At 33.8% G+C, this 14,345-nt stretch overlaps 2 protein-coding genes across 4 annotated transcripts in view; one reads left to right on the plus strand and one right to left on the minus strand.

The window, feature by feature from the left end:
* Positions 1–4,737, plus strand: part of LOC110017997 (nijmegen breakage syndrome 1 protein) — a 21,687-nt gene extending 16,950 nt beyond the window's left edge. The window contains exons 10-14 of one of the 3 annotated variants that reach the window (XR_002293316.1): positions 2,001–2,374; positions 2,849–2,910; positions 2,992–3,091; positions 4,335–4,539; positions 4,650–4,737. Coding sequence is in view for 2 of the 3 variants with exons in the window: in XM_020715202.1 (XP_020570861.1) it covers positions 2,001–2,374; positions 2,849–2,910; positions 2,992–3,091; positions 4,335–4,391 (593 nt within the window). In the remaining variant the exon portion in view is untranslated. Of the gene's footprint in view, positions 1–2,000; positions 2,375–2,848; positions 2,911–2,991; positions 3,092–4,334 lie in introns of all 3 variants that reach the window. The other 2 variants (XM_020715202.1, XM_020715203.1) reach the window with 2 other exon arrangements.
* A 910-nt stretch (positions 4,738–5,647) lies between these two features.
* Positions 5,648–14,307, minus strand: LOC110027321 (putative pentatricopeptide repeat-containing protein At5g08310, mitochondrial). Its single transcript, XM_020728733.1, has 5 exons — positions 11,484–14,307; positions 7,632–7,732; positions 7,403–7,513; positions 6,235–6,278; positions 5,648–5,910 (listed from the first exon to the last, which is right to left on the minus strand). Exon 1 carries the CDS (start codon positions 14,257–14,259, stop codon positions 11,746–11,748), a length of 2,514 nt encoding a protein of 837 aa, XP_020584392.1. The 5' UTR covers positions 14,260–14,307; the 3' UTR covers positions 5,648–5,910; positions 6,235–6,278; positions 7,403–7,513; positions 7,632–7,732; positions 11,484–11,745.
* Positions 14,308–14,345: the final 38 nt, after the last annotated feature.

The raw sequence follows: 14,345 nt of genomic DNA on the forward strand, positions 1-14,345 counted from the left end.
ATATATAGATAGATAGATAGATAGATATATTGCCATTTGAGTTAAAATACCTTATAAAGACTGTCTGAATTTCAGTTGGACCTAATTTTTCACATCATAAAAATAATTAATAACATATCTAGCAGATTCCTAAGGGATTAAATTATCTAAATTAGATTCTTGTCCAGTCCGTAACTCATATGAATTAATTATAAGTTTTCATGGATTTTTTATAATCTATAATCATTAGAGTTTGTTTTAAACTATTTGAATAATCATTTAAAGCTTTAATATTAAAAGTGAGCTAATTTTGTATTCAACCAGGACAAACTTTGGCCATGGGAATTTTCAAGTGCTTAATTTTTGGGTATTTCTCTAAAATGCTTTCAAGATTTATAAAACATAACCCCATGATTGGAAGCTACACATAACTCTTCAAATTTCATCATGGTGGTTCGACAAGCTAAGATTGCAACCATGCTTGGTTGAAAAACAAATTATCATTGGAAATGAAGATAATACATGCCACCATACTAAAAAACTGATTTAATACATGTTATATGCATAACCTTCTTCTTTCTTCATTTTGAAATATGATAATGTTACATATACTCCTCCATATTCTCATTTTAAATGGAAGTAAATGAATTTTATTTGGCATGGTTTACCTTAGGTTTAGCTCGGTGGCCTACTTCTTTGTAGAGACTTTGCACTGACCCCTTGTTTATGGATGCCATTCTAGGAAGATTGAGTAACGAACCTCAAACTACTTGCAGTAGATTGATCAACAAAATATTAGATGAACACCTTGAATTGATTGTACAATGATGTTCCTCACCAAATTACCACTCTATGGCCCATTTTTGCCACATTTTGGACCTGTGGAGGGGCCATCAGATCAAGAAGGGCCAGTAGAAGTGCTAGATAAGAAAAAATATAGGCCACAAATTCTAGGGTTGTCAAAACAACTCATTGTTCGCCGACATCACGTATTTGGCTTGTTAAGTAGCTCGTGCTCTATTCGTTCATCAAGCGAATGAGTCAAACACAAACAATTTTTTTTGTGCTCGATATATAAATGTGTCAAACACGAACAAAGACTTGTTCGTTTGTGTTTGACTCGTTTTGGCTTAAAACAATTATATATGTCTAATTGATGAGTATTATTTTTTAAAAAATTAATTGGCTGCAAGGCTACAAAAATTTATAATCTATTAAAATTTTTAATTAAAAAATAGAATAAAAATATATTAAATTCTATTTAAATGAATATTTTAATATAAATAATAAGATTTAAATCTCGCCCTACTCTTAATGTGTGACTAAGGCTGTTAAAATGGCTCGTTTGCGAATAGCTCGTGTTTGGCTTGCTAAACAAACGTGCCAAACACGAACAATTTTTTTGCGAGTCGAACGCGAACAGTGGTATGTCAAACGCGAACAGTGGTATGTTTAACGAGCCGAACACAAGCCAAGTCTTGACTCGCTCTAGCTCGGCCAGTTTACACCCCTAACAAATTCATGGATTTTAACGAAGTACCCCTCATAAATTCATATATGACCAAAGGAATAAAAGAACCCACATATTACTCCATTGGCATCAATTGACAATCCCAAAATTATCAAATGACTGATAACTAGGGGGTGATTTTTTGTACCTGTTATTGTAACTATTTATTTTTTTTTTCTTTTTTTATGTAGATTTATGAAAAAAGTGTCAAACTGTTCCCCTTACCTTTTGCAGAAGCCATTTTAGTCGCAGAGTTAGAATTGTTTGTTTTAAAGTATCAATTAAGTGTAGAGACTCTTGAAATAGTTTCCAATAATTACTATTTTAGCCCCCATTAAAGCAGTTTGGGGACTAATTGAATATTTCTATAAACTTTAAGACTAAAATAATCTCATCTAAATATCTGGGGACTATTTTGGCTCTTTATTTGTAGTTTTATATTCAAATATTCAACGAACAAACAGTGAAAAGTTGTCATGTAATGATTGTTATGACTAAAATCAACATGCAGTTGTTATTTCTTCTTCCCATTCGACGGACGAGACTATTGTAGCAGATTCTGATGTTGAAGCGGATACTGCTGCTACCAATATCAAATCTGAAACCTTCAAGGAGAACCATACTGTCAAAGAGACTTCTTCAGAAAAATATGAAGATGAAGAACAGGTCAAAGACGGCGATATAGAGGAGAAAGCTAATTCCACGCCCATTGAAGGGGGTGCTATCCTTATAAGAAAAATCAACAAAAATGATGTTTCTGATATAGATAGACATGAAAATTCAGATATTTTATATAGTCCGGACCTTATAGTAAGAAATGCAGTCACACCAGTCGAATCGGTTTCAAGCGAAGCTAGTTCTGTAAACTTCAAGCGCTTTAGACAGGTGAAAAATTTTTTTTAATGAGCTTAGTATTATGGAAGATTTAAATATTGCCACTTACTTCCTATGTATTTACATATCCACACACACACACACACACATATATATATATGTCACTTTATATATGCATGAAAGGTGTTTCACTTTTTTAAAATTAAAATGCCCCTATTAAACATTAGTGAAGTGTCAAAACTGTCCTCTGATTATTTACACAGGGCTATTTTAGTCCCATAGTTTATTCGAGGGCCAAATTAGTCCCCATGTTAATTTAATAATGACTAAAATAGTCTCCAGAAAGGATTTAGTGTATGTTAAAGAAGTATGACGATTACATTGACACTTTTAGAGATCTGGGACTGAAATAACTCTTTTAAAGAGTCAGGGATCATTTTGACAATTATCTATTAAGATTTATAGGAACATTTTGCTCCTTTGGATCTTCTTCTTCATGAATGTGTGATCTCAACTTATTTACAGAAGGAGATTAACTCAGGCAACAGCTTTAGAGCCCTCATTCCATTTTCAAAAGATCCATACAAGTAAGATGCACTATTTCTCTCAATTTTATCGCTAAAGCTCAGATACATACTTTGCTGTACTAAAATCTGAAGCATTATCAGGGAAGGCGACTATGGAAGAGAGGAATCAGATTACATGAGAGAAGAAAGGAAGCGTAAGAAGATGGAAGCCATTGCAGAGGAGATGTTCAATAGTGAAAAGGTACCCTTTTTTGATCTTTTGATTGAATTTTTGTTTATGAGGCTCGATTATTTGATGTTTTCAATATTAAAAATTAAATTTTTTTCCCCTTCCAAATAACAATATTAGTTTATATGCCCCTGTTAAAAAAAAAAAAATTATGGCTTCGCTACTGAGTTGTGGATCTCGGTGAGAGCCTTGGGTTCACATGCACCACTTGGTCGAGCTTGCCTGATTGATTCTTCTTACTCGGGTGGCTTAGTAATACGGAGTTAACCCAAATAATTAATTGGAAAACAAATATTATTATTAAAAATAAATGTGTTTACAACCCATCACACTTGAAAGAGAAAACACAACAACACGACTCCCGAAAATCTGAAATAACAACAGACACAACACAAACACTCAAATTTCAGTAGAACACTCAAATTTGGAAGGGTGATGTGACACGTTAGAATTCCACAATGCATATTGTGACTCATTGCTACAGAAGCAAAAAGAGTTCATCGGATCTTTGATGCATAAACGATGCTAAGCTTCACCTTCTTCTTCAAGCTTCATTCTTCCTCTGGCTTAAGACATACGTCCCCTTTCATGAAAGGGTGTGACTCTATTTATAGAGTCAACGTTGCATATAAGAAAGGAAGTAAAACCACTATGATCAAATGGCTCGAGGAAGTTCTCACGATTGGATGGCGTTATGTGGACATCTGCTTGACATTTCAATTTTGTACTGAAAGCTTCCAAAAGTGTTTTAACATTTTGATATGTGTTTGATTTGACTTGAATTGACTAATTTTGTTATCTTTGTGTCAGTCTGTTTGATTCAGTCAGTTTAACTGTAAGTTTGCTGAAATCAGAATTCCGAATGCCTTTTATTTAAAAAGTTAACCTTTATTGCTAAAAAAATTATCTCAAGACTTATATTGCGCTTCAAGATTTGTGAAAATTTATTGTTTGCCAATCAATTTGTAACTTTAAATATAAAGTCAATAATCTTAACCGAGTCAATCCTTTTGATTTCTTCCTTTTCAATTTTTGTTTTCAAACAAAAAAGACGCCATCTTATGACAGAAGGGGTTTGGCTGTTCGAATAACAGAAAAAAATAAATTTTATTGACGCTTGTAAAAAAGTCTAATATGCATTAAAAAAAAAAAAAAACTTTATATATTCGCCCTCCATTTTTTTTTCAGTATTTTTATTTGATAAATTATTTCTATCCATTTTGCTTTTTTATTTATACTGCTTTCTTTGTGACAGCTGAAGAAGCGTGCAGCTGCCGGTACTTCCCTGGAGGCATTCCTTGCTCGCTGTTGAGTGAATTTGGTCATTTACATGCATGCAACACAATTCTTATCTATTTACATAAATGTAAATTTTAATTTTGATATTTACAACAATTGAAATCTTTCATATTATTAACTTTTGAAGAGTGACACAGTCCTTTCTAAGCATGGATAAAGTGGTATGGATGTAAAAATCAATGTTTATATGTTAGATATATAAATACATAGGAATTGTATGGTTTGTATGTAAATCTTTTAAATAACACTGCCATTTTTGGTTTTCTTTCAGCATCATCCCAGACTTTGATTAGGTGCACACAGTGCATATTTTGTATTTGGAAGAATACCTTATTTGTTCTTAGTGTGGGGAGATTTTATTGTTTTGTGTTTTAGGGTTTAAGGTTTAAAATTTTAGAGTGCATGACTGTATGCTTCGTGTTTTGAATGATCTGTTGATGCAGACCGTCCGTTCCACCATGTGAGGAATTGCAGAATCCTTCGTTTTTGTGGGATTGTGGATGTTTTCTATCAAAAGACTATTTATATGATTGTTTTTCTTTTCTATCTTTTTTGATAGACTTTTGGTTATGACTAAATATTTAGGGGAGATTTTACTTTTTTGCTTCTAGTTTTCTATCAAAAGACTATTTATATGATTGTTTTTTTTTTTCTATCTTTTTCGATAGACTTTTGGTTATGACTAAATATTTACGGGAGATTTTACTTTTTTGCTTCTTTCTAAGGGAGTATTGTATAATCTTCTTTCTGCGAGTTGTTTGTTTCTAGTTTATAGAGGAACATGTGAATCTTCTCGCCTCTATAGAACTCTATTTTGTCTTTCACCTAACTCTTTTCTGTCGGTGTAACTGTCGATCACCACGAGTTTACTTTTCAACATTAAATTTTTCAGATTAAAAATACAATTTTATCACATATTTTGATCTCATTATGATAATAACATGTCATTAAATAATATGCAAATTTAAATTTTTGATATATTAATGCAAACTATATATATATATATAAAAGATTAATTTATTATACCTAGACTATCATCTTAATTTTCATTTTTACATTTACAGCATTGACATCTTGCATATAACATAAAAATCTCAGTACAATTGAATTTGAAAAAGTAAAATACACATTTTTATACATAAATAAATGATGTAAATGTAAAACAATTAGAATTAAGGTGTTAAGATATATAAATACATAAGAACTGCATGGCTTGTATTTACATCTCCCTTAATTTTAAAAAAAAAGTATTAACATATTATAAGGGCAATATTTTATTGAAAATTAACCTGTCCCCCACGTATGGAGCCGTAATTATGGATGTTGTCCAGAGGCAATTATACGAGCCTCCATCCACTTCTAATGTGTCTTAACAATTCGAATAACACCTCCTTATAAGCCTCACATCACCAGAGAGGATTCGAACTCACAACTTGAGAGGTCTTATACAAGGATGCCAATCAATAGGTCGGCGTACGCTAATATATATATATATATCTTCTCAAAGTAATTTAATTGTTTCAATTCAAATCCTGCAAATAAGCCCAGAAGACACAGTTAGTGGTATGCATGTAAATCTACCCTTTTTTCCAAATTTCAAACTCATTCTTATCAACGTTTTCATTTTGGGATAATTACATACAGAGCACCTAAAACATTGATATTTACAAATCAAGCACCAGGTGATCATTCTTTTAACTATCGAATCGATGTATTTACGTGTCACATCAACTCATTGAGAATTTAATAAAAATGAGAATAAGTGTGCTTGATTTGTAAATAGCAATGTTTGTAATTGCCCCGTTCATTTTTATATCAAGAACCTCTGTGCATGGATAATCTGTGTCAAGGCATACCTTCGCTGAAGAAAATTGCAAGGAGTGGCATTATAGCTTGATATCTGAAATGTTGATAAATTTGGGTTAGATATGTTGCAGCATGTTTATGAAAATACTCGCACAATATTACACATTTAGTGCATGCTTCGAATCATTTCTATTGTTTATTACTGTATTTTTTACATATTTTTATTTTGGGGCATTTACCTACATACCACCCAATTCCTATGTATTTACGCATCTAATACCTAAACTTTTACAGCAATACCACCTAAATCTTTCATATCAAATAAAACTTCAAAAAATAAAATGCATCTCTTTATGCATAGTTAAGGTGGCATAAAGGTGAAAATTGAAGTTTAGGTGCTAGATATGTAATTAGATAGGGGAATTGAGTGGCATGCATGTAAATCTTCCATCAGTTTTTTTTATTATTATTTTAAAAAAATTAAATTATTTTTAAAATACTAAAAATAATCACTAAATGTAAAAGTTATCACAAACATACCAAACATGCATCTTAAAACAAGATACAAAATAAAGGAAAAAATAAAAGATATCCCAAACAAATCAAGAGAATAAGAAATGAATACGGAAGAGAACAGAGTGATAGAAGTATATTAATAAATAGGGATATAAAAAAAGCTCGTTATTCACAAACAGCGCTTGTTCAACTCATTAAGTAGCTTGTGTTCGAATCGTTGGTTAAGTAAGCGAGTCGAACACAAACAAATTTTAAAACCTCAAAATTATAAATGAATTGATTGCAAACAACCATTTGTTCGATCGTGTTCAGCTCGTTTTAGCTCGAAATAAAAAAATTACACACACACACACACACACATGTATATATATATATATATATATATCTCCACAGCTCGTGTGGTCATGTGGTTCTACACCTTTTATTGCATAGGAATATTACGTGTTCAAATCCAACACCCCACATCTATTTTTCTAATTAATTTAGCTGAGCCAATTTCGAGCCGAACTCGAATAGGAATATGTAAATTGAGCCAAACAATGAACACAGTGTTCATAAGCAATTTCAAACACGAGCCAATTTAGAACAGAAAAATTTCGAACAAGCCGAACACGAGTCAAGCCTAAACTCGCTCAGGCTTACCTCGATTACAGCCCTGTTGATAAGCCATAACAAGGAAATAGTAGGATATCAAAAACTTACCAGATTAAAGACTTCAGAGACCTTACTGCAGCAATTTAGCCTCCATACATAAAATGCTCCATTTGTCCAGCATCCCCCCGGATGTTAATTATAGCAGAAGAAATTTGAAACCTTCAATTTAAACAGAAATATTAAATCATACAAACGTTATATCATGTTTATAATGATCAAAATATTTAGAAAAAAAAAAGCTGAAATATCAAATCATTGAAATTGTGCAGAAATTCACCGAATCGAGTCGGTATTTCAACTAGAGAGCATCAATCCTGCTTATGTTCTGTTTATACTGGAAGCTCCACTATCACACTTATTGGAAGTTCCATCAATGACCTGGTTTAGAAGCAATGGAGCAGCTAAAAAAGCTTAGATCGATAAAACATGGACAAGTCAGGAGTTCAGTGATGCAGGAATTAGTTGGAATGGAAGAAAAACTATGCCATATCACATAGCATATAGTGCTGCATATGTATTTTAAAAATAGCATAAAATAATCAAAACTCGTGAATAATTTATTAATAATTCAACAATATAAGAGATCATAAATTCATAATGCAGAAAAGCACCCTCAAGATGACAGGTTGCTTAATACCTGAGGTGTTATGTTTTAGCTTGGTCATTCGCTCGAGTGAAGAGAAAGATTGCAAAATTTTAACAATTTTAATTAAGGGGAATACATTGATATGCATAATATGATAATTAGCACAATAAAATATTAAAATCTAATGAAAAAATATGTATTATGTCTCTAAAATACCAAAAGATAAAACATTATGGTACAGATTATGAAGTGCCGCAGGTCTCAAAAGTTGTATCCAATACTCTAATGTAATTTACTAAATTGAACCAATTTACCAGGCAGCTTTGTCTAATTGATCCAATTAAGTTCAATGAAGTTCAAGTTTTATAATCTCATATTTATCATTGACAATGCTCTAAAACTTAGTTGTACAGAAAAGGTGCTTAATTTTAAATGAAGCAATAACTAGGAAGAGAACCATGAGAAGCAAAAGATAAAAGCATGTCTCCTTTCTTACGCTAAATAGTGCATACTTGCAAACTATTAACTCTCTTGCATGAGAAGCATGCACAAACTTATTCAAGCAAACCATGGCTATAAAATAACAAATCTCATTAGTCACACAGCCAGATTCTTGGAACATGCTCAAATAAATTTTTGGGGCATTTACATACATGCCACTCAATTCCTATGCATTTGCATATTGAACACCTAAATTTTATTTTTTACATTAATACCACCCAAATCGTTCATAACACTTTAAAAATACCACCTTCTTAGTTTTTAAAAAGTGAGATGCACCTTTTCATGCATAGAAAAGGTGCATATATGTAAAAATTGAAGTTCAGGTGTTAGATATGTAAAAGGCATAAGAATTGAGTGGTATGCATGTATATCTTCCAAAATTTTAAATGGTAGGAAGTGCAATTGGACAGTATTTTGTCTCATTTCCAACCGCCTAAATACTCAATGCCTAGTCTAAAAATTAACACCATGCTCATGAATGAAATTTTCTTAGCAAAATCTCCTTAAAAACTTACACAACAAGTTTTACAACTGCAAAATCCCTCTTAAAGTTTTCAACTTAATATAGCCCTCTTCTCCATAAGCATGTAATCTTCAAGAAGATTTTTGAGCTCCTCTTAACTTCATTAAGAGAGTTGGCATCGCATTAAGGATATTTAGTTTTGAAGTTTATTATATGAGTTTGAATAGGATTTTGGTTGAGCAAAACTTTAGCTTGATTTTCTAATCTGTAGTGGAACAATTTTTTGGCTTGGATTTTTAGTTTGCAGTTCTCTTATAACATATTTCATTTGATTTACTAATTGGCGAAGCCAATGTATTTAACCCAATCTTCTTGTTGTGTTCTTGTGCGAGGGTAGGGTTGTAATCGAGCCAAGCCGAGCAAGTATATCATAGTTCAAATTTGGCTTAGTATAATTATAAGTTCTTCATGTTTGGCTTGAGCTTGTGTCGAGCTTTCATATATTGTTCATGCAAGACTTGTTTAAATTTTTCAATGTTTGAACTTGATTTAAATTTTTTAATGTTTGAACTTGAGTTGTACTTGAATTGTTTATGACAAGTCAGTAAGTATTTAAACGAGCTAAAAATTCAAACGAATATCTAAATTTTCATATAAAAAATTCAATAAATAATTTTAGAAATCTAATCACATTTATTAATTTAACGATTATAAACTTTATAAAAATGAAAGGTAACTCATGAATCATGATCATATGGGATGTAATCTCTCATATTTTAGCATTGTTATACTTCCAAGTTTGCACCAAACTCTCACATTCAGACGTAGGTGTTGGTTTTCTCATAGTTATATGCACTAGTCATTTTCCTAGCTTTTTCAGACAATTTTGTTGATGTCTTTTATATTGAGTTATTACATCATCCTTATTCTCAATCATATATAATTAACAAAGGTTACACTATTCTTTCTCAACACCAATTTTTAATCAAGTAGGATTTATGAGTAGAGTGGAAAAGAGAGTATACAAGAGACTAGAGTTTCAGAAATCCTTGCACACCGCAATCACATCGTTGCCTTCGATAATTGCAGGCCCTCACAACTCAGGGTTTCTTATGTTTCGGGCGAAATCTGGAGAAGTGAAACTGTGAGAGGTCAGAGCAAAAATGAGATTTGTGAAGGTTTAAAGTTAATTTTAAGGAGCAATTCATACATGCCACATAAGAGTTATGTATTTTCACATCTAACACCTAAACTTCAATAAAATAAACATAAAATTAATAATTAATCAAAAAACATTATTGATATAATAATACATTACTATTAAATCTAGAATTTAATAATTTATAGGTAATTAAATTTTATTTAAATGATATATCATATATGATACAAGTTACCATCGAGTTGAATATCGACTATTTAATGAGTTATTTGTTGAACAACAAACAAATTTGTTCGTGAACAAAAATGAACAAGTTCAAATATGTTCGTGTTTAATTCATTTAAGCTCTAAACTTTTAAAAATTATTCAAACTTGTTTATTTACTAATTAGAACGAACATGATCAAGTCTCATAGAGTGCATTGGTTTTACAGCCCTATGAGAGGGTCAATCTTAAGATCAAGATCGTGATTCACCCTCTGAGCCTAAAGAGAATAGCACGATTGATTTGGTGTCTCACACTTGGTGCGCATTGGCATTTTGTATAAAATTTTTAAGGGGGAGCTTGGAGAATGGATGTAGGATTCTTGATAATATAATTACTATAAATTCTCATGTGATATTTATTATATCCTTATTTCACATCTTCTTTGATTATATAGTTTCATCCCCACTCTTGGGGCACATCATCAGCAAAATCATTTTTAATGATTCGATTAAAACTGTTTGTTGTTTTCACCTTAGTAAAACTTGCTTTACAAAAACATTCAAAACCAAAAAATGATTTTCATTCGCACAACAATTCAAATTTGTGAACAATTCCATTGAATGTAAAGATATAATACTAGATCATGAAAATTCTCTAAACTGGAGGTCTAAGGTTCAAACTATTTAAAAAAAAACATGTGTAAACAGATGGCTTATAGGCACATCAACAGACAAATAAAACTAGGGTCCTAAACTATACTGTCACTAAAAAAATTATATACATCTCAACTAAGTGTCAACAGAATGAAAAACTTTATTAGCTGAAAACCCATTAAAAATAATTTATAAGGAAATTCATTTATGTGTTTTAACCGTATTATTACAACAAAAAATAACCATGCTGAAAGGGAAAATTATTTGAATAGAAATGGAAGATTTAAATGCCGCCGCTCAATTCTTATATATTTACATATCTAACACCTATACTTTTATTTTTACATGTATACCACTATCCCTATGCATGAAAAGGCGTATTTCACTTTTTAAAAGTAAAAAAGTGGTATTTTTTTATGTGAAAGATTTGGGTGATATAAATGTAAAAAGTAAAGTTTAGGTATTAGATACAGAAATGCATAGGAATTTGGCGATATGTATGTAAATGCCCGAAAAAGTTTTGAAGGCATACCAAATTCACTTCAGCCAAAACATACCTTGGCATAGGAGATGCAGCCTTCTCTGAGCGTTGAAATTCATGAACGGCGCACTAAGAGAAAAAGCAATCTCTTACGAAATAAATAAGATAAAATTTTGTCAGACTCCGCTATCATGAGATGCTAATTTTTGTCATGAACTTGTAAGGATGAGCAAGCATGCAAGCCATTAACACGCCCTGTGCACTTTCCCGCCAGATTTAGATCTTATTTCATCCTATCCAACTTCAATATATCAGATTGTTCAGAGAAAGTTCCCAATTCATGGCCCCAAATCAGCAAAATGAGATTTTTCCCCGAACAGTTTGGTCACAGCTTTCATTAACAGCCTATGGTTCTTAGAACCATTGAGTGGGCAGCAATCCTTTTGAAGGACCTCATTCAAAACCTCAAAAGCTTCAGCCATTTTAGCAACCAAAATCAAAGAATTTATCAGTAACAAATAGATATAAGTTCCAAGACTAAACCCAGACTGCTTCATTTCATAGAAATATATGAGGGCAGCATCCGCTCTGCCACACTTGCACAATCCATGAATAATAGCCGTGTACGATGTCTCATTCGGAGCACAACCCTTCTCCTTCATTTCATTCCAAAACAAGACTGCTTCATCAGGAGCTCCAGCACTACACATGCCATCAATCAAGCTGGTGTAGGTTATAGTATTAGGTTCTCTTGTAGAATCAACCATTTTAGTAAGGCACGTAAGTGCTTCACTCATTTTATTAGCCTTACACAAACCATCAATCATGGAGTTGTAGGTAACAATAGAAGGAACTAAACCCTTCTCTACCATTTCATCCAGAATTTCCTGAGCAGAATTTAACCTTCCAGCCTTGCAGAAACCATTTATCAGAATGTTGTAGGCAACCACATCAGGAAGAAAGCCGTTTGAAGATATATTGCGGAATTGTTTCAGGGCTTTCTCCACATTACCAACCTTACACATCCCATTAATGGCTGCAGAATATGCGATTAAATCTGGAAGAAAACCAACCTGGACTATAGAATCTAAGAAATCATGAGCTGTTTCTACTTTACCATTTTTACAAAGCTGATCCACCACCAATGTACAGTGCTTTATCCAAGGTACATGCCCTTTTAGGCGCATCTCCTTAAGCAAAATAAGAACAGCAGAAAAGTTTTCTCTTTTACACAGAGCGTGAAAGATTGAATTTTGCGTGAATTCGGTTGGTTCAAACCTTAATTCCATCATCATCCTCACTACTTCATAAGCTTCCTCCAGTCTATCTGCTTTACAGAGCTCACTAATTATATCATTGTAAATCAGTATCTTCCCTTTACAACCCATAGAAATCATATCTCTCATGAGAACCAAAGCAAGATCAAGTTTTTGGGTCTTGCACAGACTGCATATTACGATAACAAAAGAATCCAGATTTGGTTGAGCTTTCTTCTTAATGTTAAATGTCAAATGTGGCACTGGTGAAGGTGAATGTTCCATCATTGCCCTTAGCAATGTGTAAGCCCATTCAGCATCGCCATGGCTCACAAGACCATCTAGAACAGCATTATACAGTGAAACTAAACTATCCAAATCCAGACTTTCACCTTCTTCCTCAAGCAAGTTATTAGCTGTAATAAAATCACCTTCTGCACAAACTGAGTAAATCAGCTTCTTGGCCAACAAAAGATCTGGATGAATACCAACTATTTTCATTTCCCTGTACAAAATCATGGCTCTTTCCAGCTCCTTACCCTCACAAAGCCCCTCAATCATGACACTTAAGAGAGGCAAATCTCCATTCAAACCAAAACCCTTCATTTTCTCAAACAGCTCCACTGCTTTTTCATGTCTTCCCTGCTTAGAAATCCCATGAATTAGCACGTGAAACGTCTTCTCATTCGGCCTCATTCCGAATTTCTCCATCAATTCCACCATTTCACAAGCTCGATCAACCTCGCCCCACTTAGACAACGACACGATCAAAATCGTAAAGATGTGTTCGTCCAACCAGCATTTATCATTGATCTTATTAAATATAAGGAGCGCATCATCCACTTTACGAGAATTGCAGTAAGATTGCAGGACAGAGGTGAGCGTGTACTTATCAGGTTCCCACCCCACAACCTCCACCATCTCTCTGAACCTCGTCTCCACCAATTCAACCTTTCCCGTTCTAGCCAGAACCTCAAGAAAGCAATTGTACGTATAAGAATTAGGGATGCAGCTCAAATCATTGGCGTGATCGAACACAAACTCAGCATCCTCTGCGAGGCCTTGACGGCCCAGGCACCTTATCAAGAATCCCAGTGCACCTGGTGTCATCGGGCATCTATGGCCGACAAGCTCTCTCGCCAGAGCCTTTAGCTGGGTTCTTCGGCGGGCCCTGGAAAGTCTTTCCGCCATGGCATTGTAGGTGTAGCAACTGTGGCGGAAGCCCTCTTGCCATGAGGCCCAGCGGAAGAACTCGTGCGCCGCCCTCCATCCTCGAAGGTCCTTGAGAACGATTTCGACAGTCTCGAGAGTTAGCCTGCGGCCTAGATTGCGGAGAACGTCGGAGTCGCGGAGGTTCGGCGGCTGGGAGAAAACGTCGAAAAGTTCGTGTGCGAGCTGGTTGTGAGAGAGAGACGACGAATCAATCGAGGAGGATGAGCCCTGCGGGTGGGAGGGAGAGCTAGGGTTTGATGGGTAGGATAAGGAGGGAAGGGATCGCTTCGACCTTGAAGAGAGTATGCGCAGAGCCATCAAACGGAAGCCGAAGATGGGCTGAAGTAGAGGCGGGGCTGTGAATTTTACGGCGCAATGGAGCATTCCAAGTCAAATTTGACTCAAATATGATTGGAGCAAAGTTTTGATTCATTTGAGCTAGTTAGAGATTTGATCGAAATGGCTATGCC

The sequence above is a fragment of the Phalaenopsis equestris genome, unplaced genomic scaffold, assembly GCF_001263595.1.
Source record: "Phalaenopsis equestris unplaced genomic scaffold, ASM126359v1 Scaffold000002, whole genome shotgun sequence".
NCBI lineage: Eukaryota > Viridiplantae > Streptophyta > Magnoliopsida > Asparagales > Orchidaceae > Phalaenopsis > Phalaenopsis equestris.

What these genes read in the sequence shown, in the direction of transcription:
- LOC110027321 (XM_020728733.1), bottom strand. Translation starts at nt 14,259, where the DNA reads ATGCTCCATTGCGCCGTAAAATTCACAGCCCCGCCTCTACTTCAGCCC.